Raw genomic sequence first — 18,127 nt, forward strand, 5'->3', positions numbered from 1 at the left:
CCTGCTCAGAGGACTGCTCAAGGCCACAATGTTCAGAACTCAAGACAGATGGAACAGAGATTGTATGAGACTTTTACGGAAACATGCAGCTGCTGAACATAAGGGGAGAATCAGGGCATTATAATACATTGGTGGACCTATAATGTACAATGGGCAAGGTACAGACTTTTTTTTTTTTTTTAAGGTAATGTATTCTTTGACAATGTTCACAATCAAACAACAAGACAACCGAAGGTTACTGGCTCCTCTCATTTTCCTCTTCTCAAGTTTGTTTGAATAATTCAGTGAATGTGGGGGCGAGAAAATACACCACCTGGACTGTTAATAGTCTGTGTTTTTTGCCAGTTTTCCACCAAAATTAATTTATTTATTCAGAAATTTCCCACAAGCAATATCCAAAAAGACAATCTGTATAATATGTGCAGGCTGCACCTTCAGTACAGCTAAAACATCAAAATTCCATCTTTTCTGTACATTCCTCTGTAGTGTGAGCTTTTATTTTGAAAACCAAACGTACCGGACAAGATTCCTCATAGGTGCGGATGCAAAGATGGCGGAAGAGGAGAGCCAGTTTGAAGAATTTGAGCAAATAGACTTTTTAAGAGATCGACATGTACGATTCTTCCAGAGGACGCTTCAAGTGCTGCCTGAGAGATACGCATCGCTGGAAACAACCAGGTTGGTTTACTGGGGCGAAGAAAGGCGCTGTAGTTTAAATGTTTTGTTGGAGAACTTGATTAGCATCCGAGCTAGCTCCTGTTCACCAGCGGTTTGAATGGAGGCTAGTGCTACTTAGCTTAGCACACATGCTAACATCAGCTAGTGAAGTTGTGACTGACAGAGAGATGTAGTAAAACAGGGAACAGCGAGTCTTGGCACCCTGTGCAGTTTGTTTGCCAAAGTTATGTTAATATTATCGTAGGAATAAGAGTCATTTCAAGGAAATGAAACCGTTAAGTTACTCAGGTTGTCAAAATGTGTAGATTTAATATATTTCCCTCCACTTGCCTCAACTGATTGTACAAGCTGAATTTAACTTAAGCAACAGTTAGCGTTATAGCTTAACTAGCCTGGCTAAGTTCACATTTTTTAGAACAATGTTTTGAATGAGGTTTTAGCATCCAGTAATGCTCATTGTCACAGTTTTGCATAGTTGTATAGTTCTGTCAATGCATTCCTAGTTGTTGTGGGTCTTTGTGTCCTCCAAATATAAAATATTTGCCTTCTTTCCAGGTTAACTATCATATTTTTTGCCCTGTCTGGTCTCGATGTGCTGGATGCCCTTGATGTGATTGATAGAAACACCATGATTGAGTGGATCTACTCACTACAGGTTCTTCCCACAGAAGATCGTAAGTCTAATGTCTTCACACAGTTTCACAGGCAGTTTATGACGTTGATTTACAAAAAGGCAGTATTCATTGCCAATAATAATCACATAAAAATCTTAGCCTGAGTTGGCAAAGTAAAAGATATTTGTCAGAACAGCTAACTACATCATGACTAAGTTGAATGAATCATAATTACTTCAGACTCTGAGCTTTTAAACCAGGTGATGTGATAACAGCAGCTCGAAGATACTCCTTAAATACCTCTTTGAGGTTGGAATCGGCATTACCTACACTTTCCCTGGTGTCATCTTTTGCTTGTATATGCTACCAGTTTGGTGATTAAGTTCAGCTACGCTAGAAAATATACTGTGGAGTTCAAGAGCAACATTCCTCTGAATGAAAAAATGGCACTGTCAAACCCCCATCAGAGCTACATGGGACACCATGTTCAGCAGTCATCCAAGTCATAGTTTGATCTATCTATTAATCCATCTATCCATCTATCTATCTAGCTATCTGTCCAAAGTAGAAGACAACTGGACTTTTCTCTCTTCTTGAAGATGTTTCATCCCAGAAGCTTCTTCAGTTCAGAACTAAGAAGTTCATTTGTCATCTGTTTATGCTCTAAGGAAAATAGTCATCATTTTCTATTCTTCAAAATAGCGCAGTTTTTTTCAGTTATTGTTGCAGCTCTGGAGAAAAATGGAAGAAAGAAACCTGTCTATTAGATTGCCCACAGACACTTGCAAAGAAAAGGTGCTCTATTGCTATAGTAGACATCTCAATTTCTAGAGCAAGGTGCCTTAAGTGGGGTGGCTGGTGTTGTGTGTATGGTCACATTAGGAAAAACACAACTCACAAGCTTTGTGTGGAAACAGCCAAAGTTAAAACAGGGCTTCGACAAGTTACGGTTTATTGCCATTGTGACATTTTCTTTAAGTATACATTTCAGGATAGTTTCGTCAAGTTTGTCAACCTAGAAGTTGTAAAACTTGAAAGCCTGTGAAGCATTTTTGCTACTTTTTGAATTTTACATCCAGGTGTCGTCCTCACTTAACCTGTTCCAACTGTACTTCTGTTCATCAGGGAAATTTGGACTCTAAATATTTAATTGCTTGAGGTTTCTAACAAGCCACTCTGTGCCATCTGTTTAGATGCCCATTTAGTTAATTATTCAAGACGTCAACAGAAATCATAGAGCGATAGCTGCGGCTGTGCTTGATTGGTCTCAGTTTTGCTGCTGCCATATGTTTAGTGTCTGGCTGGTTTCTTGTCATTAGAAGTGAAAATACAGCCCCGTAGGCACCTGAGATTTCTTAATGCGTCATCAGTATGGAAATATGTTTCTTAGTATGAAATTGTTAAGACTTTTAGCAGTCGTTGCTTTTCAACCAAATACAGGTGTGTTGACTGAATAAATTTGTATAGCATAAGTTATTCTTCATGTCTGTCTGCATCTGTGACCGGTGTTGGAAGTAACACATTCTACAACTTTTGGCGGTAACACGTAATGCAGTTAAATAACTTCCCCAATTAAATAATGCAATTCAAATTGCTGAAATTTAAATGGACTCATTCCTGATTGCTTTGGTCTCAAATGAAAATATTAATGGTCAATTGAAAGCTATGACAGACAGCTGCAGCCTCTCCCTCAACTTCCTGTTTATCACCTAACATCATCTGACTTTATGGTGGTGCAGTGAATGAGTGAATCAATCAGTCAGTGTAAACCCACATAGTGGTCCACAGTGAGGCATGGGAGCTTGCTGTACTGCATATATGGACATTACTCATATGCATTAAAGCACAGTTGTTCTAACCATTAGAAGCAGCTGGTAAAATGACACAGTTCTACAAAGCTAATCACAAAAGTGCTTGTGATCGCTGACAGAGAATCCACTCCATCCAAACAGCCAAGGCTTCATAAAGGCATTCTATTCTATTCTATTCTATTCTATTCTATTCTATTCTATTCTATTCTATTCTATTCTATTCTATTCTACCAGACAGACTGATTGCTGGATATGTTGTCAAAGACATGAAACCTACGTCAGCAGTTAAATCAGTTGCCCTCAGACACTTGATTTGCAAAATATCAGTGGCCGCTAAAGACTGATGATATTGATAATGAGTACAATGGTCAACCGCGCTAAATAGTAAAACTACACACACTCACTGGCCACTTTATTAGGTACACTTCACTAGTAAAAGGTTTCCTTCAGGACTGCCTTCATTCTTACGCAGTTGCTGCAGATTTGTCCGCTGCACATCCATGATTTGGGTCTCCCGTTCCACCACATCCCAAAGGTGCTCTATTGGATTGAGATCCTGTGACTGTGGAGGCCACTGGAGTACAGCGAACTCACTGTCATGTTCAAGAAACCAGTTTGAGATGATTTGAGCTTTGTGACATGGTGCATTATCCTGCTGGAAGTAGCCATCGGAAGATGGGTAGACTGTGATCATAAAGGGATTTACATGGTTAGCAACAATACTCAGGTAGGCGGTGGTGTTTAAACGATGCTCAGTTGGTAATAAGAGGCCCAGTGTGTGCCAAGAAAATATCCCCCACACCATTGCTGCACCACCACCAGCCTGAACCATTGATACAGGACAGGATGGATCCATGCTTTCATGTTGTTTACATCAAATTCTGACCATCTGAATGTCGAAACTGAAATCAAAACTCATCAGACCAGGCAATGTTTTTCCAATCTTCTATTGTTCAATTTTGGTGAGCCTGTGTGATTTATAGCCTCAGTTTTCTTTTCTTAGCTGACAGGAGTGGTACCTGGTGTGGTCTTCTGCTGCTGTAGCCCATCTTCTTCAAGGTTCAATGTGTTGTATGTTCAGAGATGGTATTCTGCATTCCTTCCTTGTAGCGAGTGGTTATTTGAGTTACTGTCGACTTTCTATCATCTCCAACCAGTCTGCACATTCTCCTCTGACCTCTCACAAGGCATTTCATCCAAACAACTGCTGCTCACTGGATGTTTACGCTTTTTCAGACCAGTCTCTGTAAACCCTGGAGATGGTTGTGTGTGAAAATCCCAGTAGATCAACAGTTTCTGAAATATTCAGACCAGCCCATCTGGCACCAACTACTTTCAAAGATACTTAAATCTCATTTCTTCCCTTTTCTGATGCTCCATTTGAACTTCAGCAGTTTTGTCTTGACCAAATCTACATGCCTAAATGCATTGAATTGTGGCCATGTGATTGGCTGATTAACTATTTGTGTTATCAATCAATTGAACAGGTGTACCTAATAAAGTGGGCAGTGAGTGTATGTCAGAAATAAAGCAGACATTTAATATTAACTCAAATGTCACTTTCTATAGTTAAATACTTCATATGCAGTAAAATATTTAAATTATTTTTGAAACTATAATTTTCAAACCAGAAATTTGTTGGCAGACAGCTGTGTTCACTGCGTATTACAAATACAGCAATATCATAATGGAGCAGGTGTTTTTCTGCACATTTACCAGCACAAACTCAAGAATAAGTGAGAATGGCACTTCATATCATGTAGTGCTGCATGATCAATAAATTACAAGCTGGGCAGTCTGTTACAGATAGTGATATAATGTGTTCCATATAAAAATATTGATTACAGTGGCTTGATTACCATTATGCTGAAACTCCTTGCAGAGTGATGACATTTTATCCATTGATTTCTGCTGTATGTAGTGTTACTGTGTCCAGGAGATGGCAGCAGTGCACTTTTCTTACTTGAGTATCTTTGCAGCACCTTATGAAGGTCATCGCCAACTCAAGGAGAACTACTTTGTGAGACAGTAAAACAGAGTCTGGTTTTCTCGGTCCTGTTTCTTTATGATGTTTACTAGTGCTATAATTCTTACATCTCAGCCTGCCCTTCTGCTGTTATTGTCTTCCAGAGTCTAACCTAAGTCGTTGTGGGTTTCGAGGATCTTCCCATATTGGAATTCCTTACAGCACTAAGGTACTGCCATTTCCCTCCCCCTAAGTGTTTTCAGATTTGACCAAATATTGGCTTTTGTATAGAAAATGTTTGCATTAGTCTAAATATATATTTCAGGACATAGTTTTACTGCTGTGATCTTGTGTTTTTTCTCCATTAGCATTAATCTCTCTTGAAACATCTTGAACCTGTTTCAATTGTTGTACCAATCTGTTTTTTCACATCCAGGGTGTCTGGGCCTTTTCCACTTTATTATCCCTGCAGCTGAAGGATTAGCTGTCAGTGCCATGACTGTCACATCTACAGTCTCTTGTTTTGTCTTTTCATTGCATTTGTGTGAATAATACCTCATTCTAATGTTTTCTTCAGGGTCCAGGTGTCCTCCATCCATACGACAGTGGCCATGTAGCCATGACCTACACTGGGCTGTGCTCACTGCTGATTCTGGGAGACGACCTGAGTCGGGTTAATAAACAGGCCTGTCTGGCTGGTCTCAGAGCGCTGCAACTGGAGGACGGCAGGTCAGAACACACTAACACACTTGCACTTACACTCCTATTTACACTGATGCTCTTACTGTGACTCAGATACACCTGAGGTCATGTGAACACTAGTAGTCTTAACATAGGCTGACATTAACTTGGATTTGAGCCTACAGTGGTAGTAAGTCAACGTACAAAAACACAGAGCTTCATCATGTATCATGTTTGGCACATAACACTATCTTGAGACATGAAAAATATCTGAGTTAACACTTCAGCTGACAGTTATTTTCATTGCATTTGACAAATGCATATCCTGAATACAGACAGTGTGCTAATTTCCAGTTGTTTGTCTTTAGAGTAGCTATGAACGATCGATTAGTTGTCTGCTGTTAAATTAATACGGCATTTTTACTCCACCAGGGAACACGGCGGAGTTATGTGACGGTTGGCGTACCTGAATCCGTCTGTTAGCAACATTACTCAAAAAGAGACAAACGGATTTGAATGAAATTTTCAGGGAAGGTCAGAAATGACATAAAGACCACCTCATTAGATTTTGGCAGTGATGCGGCTTATAGTCTGGATCCACGGACTTGCTAAAGAATTCCCATAGCGAGATAGCGGCATGGCATCACTGTAACTATGACAAGTGAACGCTACATCAGTTGCCTGCTGACGATCACATGATTGTGATCCTACTACAAATCGACCAATCGACTTATCCATTGGAAATGATACAAGGGACAATTGATTCAATTGTGGGGGTGTTTCCGAGTCCCATCGATTCTCGTCATCTGCTACATATTTAGGTCACATGATTTGGTATCCATACATAATGTACACATGCATAAAACATGCCTGTGCTCAGCACAAGGCCATTTTTTATTAAAGATTTCATCCTTCGGAAATGATACAAAGACTGAGCAGCCTCGGCGGAGTACTGCCCTCTCTGAGTGCTTTTCTTGATGATAATTGATTAATCAGTTTGGATCAAAATGATCTGATTCCAGCAATATTTTCAGGTGTCTTTACTCCTCTATGAAAAGATATTTGACAAAACACCAGTCAGCCATTTCTGGCTTTTTATAGACTGAAAAACTAATTGATTTATTGGAAAAATAATCACTGGATTATAAAACAGTAAAAATAATTGTTAGCTGCAGTCCTCTTTTGTAACTCTTGTGTCTTTTTGGCTGCCTGTGTCTTTTTGCTTTCAGTTTCTACGCAGTGCCAGAAGGAAGTGAAAATGACATACGGTTTATCTATTGCGCAGCCAGTATCTGTTATATGCTGGATGATTGGTCAGGCATGGACATTCAAAAGGCCATCGAGTACATCCGAGGAAGTTTGGTGAGTGGATCTTAAAAATGTAAAAGAAGAGGGTGTTACACTCTGGGGGAGAATATGATTTTTTTTGCTGCAGCTCCCTAATGAATGAGCACAATGAATCCAGGCCTACAGGACTGCCCCCTAAGCATACAGCCTCTGATTCTGCGCCATTCAAAACGGTGCTGCAACACTTGAATGAGGAGAATAGGCCACCCACCTTCAGGAGGTGGCACTCTGCCTAGAAATGCTTCATGTATTATAAATGGAAAGGGTTGAGCAGTGCAGCATGGTCTTAAAGCTGTAGCAGAGTTTTTTCCATCCCATCAGAAGAAAAACAACATGTTCAATTCAGCATATTGGCAGATTTTTAACTAAACCCATACACTAGCCTTTGTAAAGGGATTAGACATATCAAAGCGCTCATTGGCATTGTCTTCTTGTACACCTCTGGTCCCCAGAGCAGAGAGATCATCCCATTCACCTCTAAACTTCAGCTTATACTGAGTATACTGACATTTAACACAAGAGGGTTTTATTACATAGTTTATTCATTGTTTGCATGGGTGTGAATCCAACATGCCCTCTCTCTTTCACACAGTAGGAAACGTCACTAAATTAGTCAGCAGATAACTGTAAATCTTGACTGAGAGTATATTTATCCACTGGTGGATGGATTCCAGCACGTTTTTTTGCGAGGCTAGTTAGTTGTTGGTGAATGTAAGTATACAGAAAGGACCAGATGATGGATGGTTCTGTGTCACAGGGCCTGGAAAAGTTTGCCAGCCACACTGAAAGTTTCACTTACAATTGGATGACTGCAGATATCCATTTACCAACCTTATTGTTATGGTCTGATCAGAGCAGACAGACAGAATCACCATCTGCCAGCTGCTGTGTCTTTTGTATTTTTGCAAACTCCTGCTGCATATAGTAGATAGTTCTCTTGTAGAAAATTGCTTCTAAATATGTCACAGTTTCTAAGTAAATAAGTTTCTTCTGAAACAAGCGTGTAACTTCATCCAGGTTTATGAAACCTATTCCAGGTGCTCATTTTGTTATCTTGAAACAAGGTCAAAGAGGCTGTTCATTCATTATTGTCAGTTGTTTTTAGCTCCTGTGTTCCATAAAAAGTTGGTTTCAACTGAAATACAGGTAAAATCCACTTGGAAGCACTGCTGCTTTTGTACTTGATTCTTTAAAAAAAAAAAAAAAAAAAAAAAAGAAAATTTAACTACAAGATTGATGCTTAAAGAAAATATAGATTACAACGATATATCATTCACCTGGCTTATTTTAAACTGGAGTACCTATTTTGTTAAAGCTGTGCTGTCTCTCAGTGTGTGTTGATGTATCCTCAGTGAGATTATGTAATTTTTAACTGCTGACGTTGATTGCAACACAAGGCAGTTCAAAAAAAGGAAGAAACATGAAAACATAAAAGTTTACATGCTGCTTGGTGATGCATCCGGTTGTGAAAAAATGGAAGGAGTTGTTCCAAAGCCATTTAAAGCTGCTGCTGCTGGTGTATGTTTATGGTGACATTTTTACTTTGAGGTTTAAATGACGGGGTTCAGTGTGAATAAATACATGCATGGAGTAAATGAAAGTGGTTCAGCCTCTTCTGGCGCTGATCTTTGTTCATGAATGGAATTGCTTGCAGTTAAATGTTATTTCTTACCTTGTGTTTCTGAACAGTCATACGACAATGGTTTTGGCCAGGGAGCTGGGCGAGAGTCACATGGTGAGTACGAGCATCTTCTAATGATGCATACTTAGTCACAGATATTATGAATGTGAGTTTGAAGGGACCGTATGTTAAATCACAGTGTAAGAGTGCAAATTTACACGCCTGGCAGCCCTAATGTAAAAATAATAATTAAATTTTGAACTTCAAATCAGATCAAAAGATTTATTGGCACCGTCGCAGTGGAGGGCTAATGGGAGCAACTGCTTTAAAGGATTAGCCATTAAAATCCATCGCTATAGATACAGTACATTGTTCTCATTAATCCCTCCCCTCGCTCAAATTAAACCTTGTTATTTCAGTACAAAAGCCTTCATCCTGCTCGTGTGCACACATTTCAGAGCGCTGCTTGGTAACATATCCACAGCCACCTTTTTGGCGCAGTGAAGGAAGCTTTTCCTGTTCATTTTTCAACACATTGAGAATGCATAAATTAAATCAATAAAATTGACATTGCTTGAAGGAGGGGATTCTTGTGCGTCTTAGTAATTTCCCTCCTTGCGATAAACTCGACTGCTGTGATTACAGGCTTCATGGAGACTCAGCTTTCTCCTGCAAACCAGCCAGCTTTCTTTCTGAGGGCTGATTACACATCAGTAGAGATATATAGTAGATGCCCATTACCCATCCTCCCTTCAAGTGTGTGTTTGTTCAGCACCAAGACCTCCCACACTGCATGCTTTAAATGTAAACAGACTCTTGGAGCATTTGGTTGATAACAGTGTGCTTTAGTAGTACCTGAAACATAGTATTATAGATAATAAGTGCCACTGTAAAAAAATATTACTTTCTCTCGCTCTCTTTATATATTCTGTGTCATTGTCTTTTTTCAACATGTATCTCTTCTTTCGGCTGTGCAGGATTGTTTTCTGAAGACGGTGCATCTATTTTTATTTCATACACCCGAAAAATTCATATTGTTACTTTCCAGTAATTATGCACTGAGACCCATGGGGAAAATATGCTCACATTCAGGTGTGATTAATTGTCAAATCATCCAGAACAGTGTCAGAAAGGTGCCTTTAAAAAAACAAATGCAGCATTCACACCCACAGTTAGGGTAAATGCTTTTGGTTTCCCTCCAGCTGAGTTCAATTCAGATTTATATTTATCTCCTCTTATCCCCTCTTCCTGTGCCTCCAGCAGATAGTAAGCTTGACATGGTTGATTAGAGGCAAGTGTAACACATTGACAGATTTACACCCCTGACCCCAACACTTCACCCCACCGCCTCTTTGTTTTCCTCCCTCACACGTGAACACACATGTACACAATCTCAGATTAGCAGGCAGTGATGGTGGTAACATTTGAGGTTAGTTTAAGGCATGATGATAATGCAAGCAGGGTTGTAGAGGTTGATGGATATTTGCTGCGTGTCGCTGCACTGATAACAACCTGTCATCAATCAACAGGCACACTTTGTAGGTCTCTATCAGTAAAGGCACTCTGCATTTAGTCTCGGAACTTAAACTTAAAAATCTGGTGAAACAAGATATAATCTTACCACTAACTTGCCTAAAGCGTCCTTATTCCACTCACAAATCAAAACACAAGGTGGCTCCATGTTGTTATAGCTTCCAAGGAAAGGGGAGAGTAGCAGCATGCTATCAATTATTGGGCGGTAAATGGGCCCCCATGCAGTCGCACCCTCTGTTTTTACTGCAGTTCCTTGTGATCATAGTCTGTCATGAATACATGTCAGGGGGAACCACTGGAGCCGCTTTTTTAGTTTTAACACGTCGTCACAAAACAGTTGTCGAACTTAGTTGGATTTCTTGGTATTATTAATTGTCCATTTGTGACATGCTGCTGCCTGTCTGTGTGTCCAGGTGGCTGGACGTACTGCGCCATAGCTTCTCTGTGTCTTATGGGTCGACTGGAGGAGGCGCTGAGTCAACGGGAGCTGGACAGGATCCGACGCTGGTGCATCATGAGGCAGCAGAGCGGTTTCCACGGGCGCCCCAACAAACCTGTAGACACGTGCTACTCCTTTTGGGTGGGAGCTACACTAGAGGTACAGAACAGTCTAACACCCACCTGCAAACATTAATAGATTTAGTTAATTTTAATATTTTGCAATTTTTCCTGCATTTTCACAGTTAGGAAGGTAATGCATTAAAGTGTTGTGTAGTGCACTAATAACATTCAACATTTTTTTAATCACTCATTTTGACTCATAATGGGTTAATCCCCCACATTCACACAACCCTAAAAAAATCTGTGAGCAAACCTTTCAGCGTGTGGGTCATAACTATGCTAGAGGTACATACGTGATCACACATGATCCAGAAAACTGTGAGCTGAACAACTATGAGTAAGCAAGGGATGCACACGCACAACCAGGCTTACACACGCATAAGCAAACACAATGCAGAAAAACTGTGAATTTCTGGGTCAAAACTGTGCCAGAGGGACAAATGTGCACACTCAAACAAAATATTTGTATATGGCAAGAGTGCGGTATGGCAGCCATTGAGGCTTGATGTTTTCTCCACTGTTGTGTGTGTGTGTGTGTGTGTGTAGATGGAAAATATAAAGTGTGTACTTAACCCACTGTGGTCAAATGAAGTACATTGACGTGCACTGGCGCACTCACTGAACAAAACATGCATCCTTGGAACAGAATTAGTATCATCATTGATTTTACAATTGCTTGCAAATGTGATGATGAAGCTTCTCCTGTGTTTCTCTCTCGCACACCTCCCCCACTCTCTCTCGTGCCCCAGCTGTTAGATGTATTCCAGTATACGAACTTTGACAGGAACAGGAGCTTCATCCTGTCAACGCAGGATCGGTTGGTGGGGGGCTTCGCCAAATGGCCAGACAGCCATCCAGGTAACTGGTTTGACTTGCCGAAGTGGCTACTGCAGGAAAATCTTGTGATAGATGCACACTGTCATAGACAGATTAAAAACGCAAAGTCAGAAAGGCAATTATGGATTACCACCATTGTTGTTTACATGGGTTTTGTGTCGTCATTGCTGTTTTTTCTGTCTGTGGAGAGGGATTTTTTTGTGAAAGTACCAGCAACAAATACACTTAAAAATTCTGTAGAGGCCACAGGAGTGGAATGGAGCTGAATGGCAAGCTTAATATTTAATGGCTATGTAGTAGTTGCTATTTATTTTTCTGCAACTTCAAAGATCTTGCATTAGAACAAATAGATGGTGGATCTAAGCAGTTTCGGTTCCTTTTATTTTTCTCCTTCTCTTTTGGCTGAACAGTTTCTATCTACCCTCTACATGCTCACAGAGGTCAGGGTGGAGCTGTGGTTGGCAGTTCTACCTGAGTTCAATGGAAAAACTTGTGTAACCTTAAACTTCAATGGTCTACCTGCTTATGTGTGTGTGTTTGTGTGTTCCTGCTCGCCCTTGTAATGTGTAATTGATGTGGCGATTGTTACAGGCAGCCAGAGGACACGGGAACTCCTCACATTACGAGAACGAGGCAGGGAAGATAGGGTAGAGGGAACAATGAGCTAAAACAGACATTGTGACAACAATGAGTTGTCAATATAACTGAACAAAGGGGAGTTTTAGGAAATAAAAAGAACTCTACAGCAGTGTGGGCACAGATAGCATTGGACTTGGAGATGTGAAGGAGCTGGTCTGGGAAGATGGGAAGGTAACAATGACATGGATCAAAGGAACATCCTGTGTATTTGTTAAGTATATCCACACCAAATACAGACAAATGTTTGACACAGCCTGACTTTGTCCACAGTTAGAGTTTTAAAATTAGGTCAGGTCATTCTTGCCAGGAATATTTGGGATTACATAACGGGGGAGTGGTGAAAATGTCAGTTAATTGGATCTCATTTAAAAAAAACCCTCAGAGTCCACAACTCTTTTCCTGTCTGACTTAATACCTGTGAAATGGATAATTATACATTCAAATGATGGAGCATAGGTCAGAATAGCATAAGAACTTACTGTTGCCACTGCTCTTGTAAAGAATTATGCTAATTTAAAAGATTTCTATGTAGAAAACCAATCTATATTGGTATTGCTCACCCCCACAATGAATGATGTAGTATCTTAATCCAAATCATAAGACGGTTGAATAATACTCCGATCCACTACAAGGTGATAACTTTGTATTTCTCTTACCTACCTTCAATGAAATCTACAGCTGCACAAACTGAGCTCATAAAAAACAAACCCTCTAGATAAAATCAATGGCATTCAACTTGGATAAATCTGACATTAGAGCATCTTATTTCATTCTTTTCAAATTAATATTTGGTCACACACAGCTGGAAGCTTCTCTGTGCACAGCTGCCCAGCTAGCATCTGTCATACACTGTATGTGTGGCGCTACTTAAACCTGGTAAATTGTAGTGTCAGTCAATACGAAATTATTCAGCATGTGAGGGGTTTGGTTTATGTATTTTTTTTTGCCTCAAGAAGATGCACTTAATTTAGCCAAAGCAAAACCTCATTTTGTGTCTTATATTGATGCAGATGTCTGTAATTAGCACTTATGTAGGATTGCATGGAAGTGGAAGCACTGCTTCAAGTGTCATAGTGAAAAAAAAAATCTATGAATAACTGTGGTCTCAGTATTGATCCAAATAAATTGATTGCTATAATCATGCAGTCATAGTGAAATCTGTTATAGCATAGAATAGTGTTATCTGACCAGTGGTGTAGAAATTCATTATTTTGAGCTATGTCACAAATTTGTGATGTAAATCTGAATTGAAAATGTCCATATTAATCGAATCCCACTCAAATCTTGGACTAATGCAGACATGCTCTCTGTACATCCTTGAGTTCAAATCCTTACATCTCCTGATTGATTTAGCTAATGGTGCTTTGATTGATTCTGATGTCTGTGTCCAATCATCCATCATTTCATTATAATTCAATTACTGCTCCATTTACTGGCCTGTGCAGCTTTTACTGTCGTCCCAGGGGAGTAAAACGGCCACGGGACTAACCTCTGTGCATTATTTATATCTACTTCAATGTGCAGTACAACAAAAGCAATGCTTCTGCATAGTGGAGGTTTTTATTTGAAATTAGATTATTGTTTTATTGATTCATTAATGGAGAGTGAGGTGACAACCACCATGTTCGTCTTATCTCTGGTTATTGTGAAGGCTACAGAGCTGACACATACAGATGCTTCTGCCGCAAGGTTCTGATCTCGTCCCTCCCCTCTCCTTCCTTTCTTGTCTTCCTTCATCCCTCATTGTTACCTCTCTAATAGACCCCCTCCACGCCTACTTGGGGCTGTGTGGTCTGTCTCTAATCGGAGAGCCCAATCTGAGGAAGGTCCACCCAGCTCTTAACATCACCCAGAGAGCCTTTCAGCACCTCCAGCAGCTGCAGCAGACATGGAAGGACAGCACTGGCAGCTGTAGCCGACAGCACTGACAGCAGGATGATCCACAGCGCTGCCTCTGAACAGGTTCAGTAATCGGGAACATCCAACGGTTATCAGTCAAAGGCAACTGGACCTTTGCTGTTTGTCTTGAAGACGTTTGGCCACTTATCTGAGAGGCCTTCTCCTTTCAGGAATCAAGGAGGGTTTTTTTAAGACTGTAGTTACGAAGCAGTAACTTTGGAGCGCTCCTTTAAGTCCATCTAAAGCAACTTTTCTGTTTAAGCAATATAACGCCACACTCTTTTGCTGCCTTTTTTTTAGTGCACAGTAGTAAATAGCAGTGTGCAATGTGGTTTGTGGGAATAAAACGATGTGCCAGAAAGTCAAATTAGAGTCACTGGAAACTTGAAAAAAATTCCAGTTGCCTCCATTTTGCAAACTTTTTTAGATAATGGCCTTTTGAGGTTTCCTGCTCATTAGCCTTATCGGTATAGTCAACGACACCTTCCTAGCCAAGGATCAACTCGACTGACTCGCTTTACTTGGACATACGAAAGTGAATTTTACTCCCAATTTGAGTGAGGGGATCTCCAGGATGCTTAGGGAACATCTAAATTGTCTTTGTAAATGGTTCTGCAGTAAACTCACTTTATGGTTTTGCTTTTGCCTAATAATGTCTATATTTTAAGCGAGCATAATTTGGTCATTTTGGGCTTCAGTGAGGAAATTAAATGATCTTGTTTTTTGGTTAAAGACAGATAAAACAATACAAGGCACTCTCCTCCAGACAACAGTGTTTTTTATTTGCTGCTCTCCTAACATTTCCATCCTCACATTATTTGTGAACCTCTTTGAAGCCTCAAGCTCTCCTTTCCCAAAAGGGTTACCAGCCTGGCAGGTTTATTCTCCTGAGCTTCTCACTTCTGCGTCCTCCAGTTTTACCACTGCAGGCTTTGCTCAGTGATCAAGATTTAAATGATAATAAAACTGCTGGGGTGAAATTTATGGAAAAGGCAGTTAAATGCCGACAACCTAAAGGGGCAAATTTATGACCATTAGGGGGAAAAAACTCCTCAAAGAAGATTTAAAATAAACTTAGCTACAGGCCATATCAGAAAACATAATATTTTCTAAAGGCTAAAAGAACAATGGATTGGGCCTCTAAAGGGAATTTTGTATGAAGGGGAAAATCTCTTTGTCTCTGCAAGGTAGTAGCTGTTAGTTTTAACAGCAGATCCCATCCCAACACCTCGTGACTTCTGCACCTCTGAACTGATCTCAACTGGTTCACTAGCTTCCATACTCCCTGTGAGGCACTAGCCAGCCCTAGATCAATAGGAGAAAGATGCACAATGGTATCCTAACCTGAGGAAATGTATCCCTTTGAACTGCATTGGGAATTCACATGTTATTTTCAGTACACAGAGGATGCAGGGCAAAAAACAAAGAACAATGACTATGAGCAGATTGTACCACCAGGAGTCAGGAAACAGAAACATCTGTTATCCAGAGTGCTGGTCACATCACTCCTAAAATATTAAGACCTGACTGTGGTTTTGTAAGCCTACCATCTACCCCCACATTCCCCACCACCGAGGCAAAATAGATGCTCTGCACATACGCTCACAAGCAGTAAAAGCCACGTGCAGCTCATTCAAGTGACCTTCTTGCCCTTGACCTGAGATACAAATTGGAAAAAGGAGTGTTACATTTCAAAGATCCCACTGTGGTGACACTGCAATTCTGAGTTGAACATCAACCTGCACCTCTTGCCCTCACGAGTTCTGATTCCCAGCAAGCAACATTTCCACCTTCCTAGATTTTTGCAGCCCCCTGCTGAAGCCACACCCTTTCATGATATGGCCACTGTCTCAGCAAACACCTGAGGAGGAGGCAATTTCACAGCAGGTCTGAAATATAGTCACTGTCGTGCAACACATTACCTGCAGGAGTTCACTGTGTGTAGCCCCGCTTCTTACTGCATATGAAAATTGTATCACCCCTTTGGTTTTCATTCCACCATCTAAAATAAAGCTCTCCCTGGTCTTCTTTCTATTCCCGCTAAGTTGCCCTCCTTTTCAGACTTGGGGAACCAGACCAGGCAGACGTAGGAAAGGAGAGAAGAGGGGAGGAGAGGTGAATAAATAAATAATTTGAACCATCTATTATTAAAAGTAAACTGTCGGAGGCTGAAATCTCCTCTCTGAACCCAGACCAAACCCCCAGTGTCATATAACCTTGTTTTGGTGCAAAAACAATTGCTTTTAAGCCAATGTAATGTTGGACCTCTGTTACTTTGTATTTCTGCTTTACCTGATTCAATAGGCTTTGCTACAGTTCCTCTTGTCGATCTTTTCTGAAATGTTTTGTTATTATGGAATCATTTTACTTATGCTGTCCTCATTTTAGTCAGGTTTTTCTATCACCATCTTTTTCAAAAGTTGCAGCTGCTAGATTGAGACGTAAATGATCTGATAATTTAAATTCAAACAAAATGTGCTTTTTATTGATTAATCGTATAATGTCCTTATATCATTACGATATCTTGGCGCTCTGGATATGTGTGGTCCTGAATCTGAAGTAATTTCAAGTGATCTTGAGTCAAACATGCACTGAAAGAAAACTACTGCTGCTGCTGCTGCACCACTGCAGAGCCAGATCAATTGAAATTGAATGCTGTCGAGCCCCATGCATCTTCTGACGCGACATTTACTTCTAATTAAAGTTCCTTAGGCTCCATCTCTGTCCTCAGAATACGTAGGCCAAGTCACATGGCAAGATAACTCGCTCAAACTTGACTCTGAAATGTGCCTCATGTGGCATTGTTCTGGGTCAGTGCTCTCTGAATGCTCCTGTTCTTCTGATGTCCCTACAGCATGCTTAAATCGGGTTTAGTTAGGCTGCTTCTAACAACAAAGGTACTGAACATTAGTGTTTCCTAGGGATGAAGGAGGAAGCATGTATTCTAAATGCATGTAAATATTCGGAAAGAGGAACACCTGCTCTGTAAACTCTGCTTCCTCCTCCCATCTTTGTTAAATTTGCGTAAACAATCAGATGTACGCCGACTGGTACAAGTCGTTTTAGCCACAATCTGGCTTTGTCCATTCACGTCTGATTGTCTATTTTCCAGAAGGAGGGAAGAATTCATTGAGACAGAACCCATAAATGCTTACTCGACTTTAAAAAGGATCAATGGCTGGATGCATGGGTTTGCCACTTGCTGCAGATGAAGGCTGCGTCTCAGCAGTTGCTATATTGCATCTCTTTTTTTTTTTTTTTTGCCACATCGCACTGCAGTCGATGCTCTCAGTCCCACAGCACGTAAAGACCACAGGGACCACGGCTTTGCGCTTTCACTATGGCTGCAGTCAGAGCTGTTTGGATTGTCCAGAGATGTGAAAGGATTGTGAAAGCATTTTGAGATGCAGCCAAAATGCCACACATGGCGAATCATGAAACCTTGCTCTATTGTCAATTAATATAAATAATGTAATGATAGATAATGTAACAATAAATGTAATGGAATTTATTTTTTCTATGCTTTGTAGAAATATTGAGTGTAGATACGTATGTAAATGTCTATAAATATGTGACTTTTATTGTGCAAGTGCTCAAGAAGAAAAAATGTTTACAGCTACATCAGTGAGACAGATTGAGGAACTGCATATGCAAATGTTGGCTTGTGATGTACTGTAGTACTTCAGCTTTGAATTTGGGGACTGTGATGATTCTAGCTTTGCAGTGCAAACTGTATTTATGGTAAATAAATCATGTACTAACTTTTACAGTTGTGTTGGTGAATTTGTTTGTGTTTGTTTGCTATTTCTGTCATAAAGATCTCTTGCTTTTGGAATAAGGACTAACAGTTAAAGTCTGTGGCAGCATTGAAATGTGGCATTCATCACCTTTGGAGCATGAATGTGTGCAAACAACTCATGGCTGCAAAACATTTTTGTTT

At 40.3% G+C, this 18,127-nt stretch overlaps 1 protein-coding gene across 1 annotated transcript; it reads left to right on the forward strand.

Annotated features, from left to right (window-relative positions):
- Window positions 1-526: 526 nt before the first annotated feature.
- pggt1b (protein geranylgeranyltransferase type I, beta subunit) lies at window positions 527-17,954 on the forward strand. The gene is made up of 9 exons (XM_023275767.3): window positions 527-678; window positions 1,234-1,352; window positions 5,234-5,298; window positions 5,647-5,798; window positions 6,980-7,112; window positions 8,787-8,832; window positions 10,665-10,849; window positions 11,562-11,670; window positions 14,050-17,954. Exons 1-9 carry the CDS (start codon window positions 551-553, stop codon window positions 14,214-14,216), a joined length of 1,104 nt encoding a protein of 367 aa, XP_023131535.1. The 5' UTR covers window positions 527-550; the 3' UTR covers window positions 14,217-17,954.
- The last annotated feature ends 173 nt before the right edge of the window (window positions 17,955-18,127 follow it).

This window comes from Amphiprion ocellaris, chromosome 6 (genome assembly GCF_022539595.1).
Source record: "Amphiprion ocellaris isolate individual 3 ecotype Okinawa chromosome 6, ASM2253959v1, whole genome shotgun sequence".
Classification (NCBI taxonomy): domain Eukaryota; kingdom Metazoa; phylum Chordata; class Actinopteri; family Pomacentridae; genus Amphiprion; species Amphiprion ocellaris.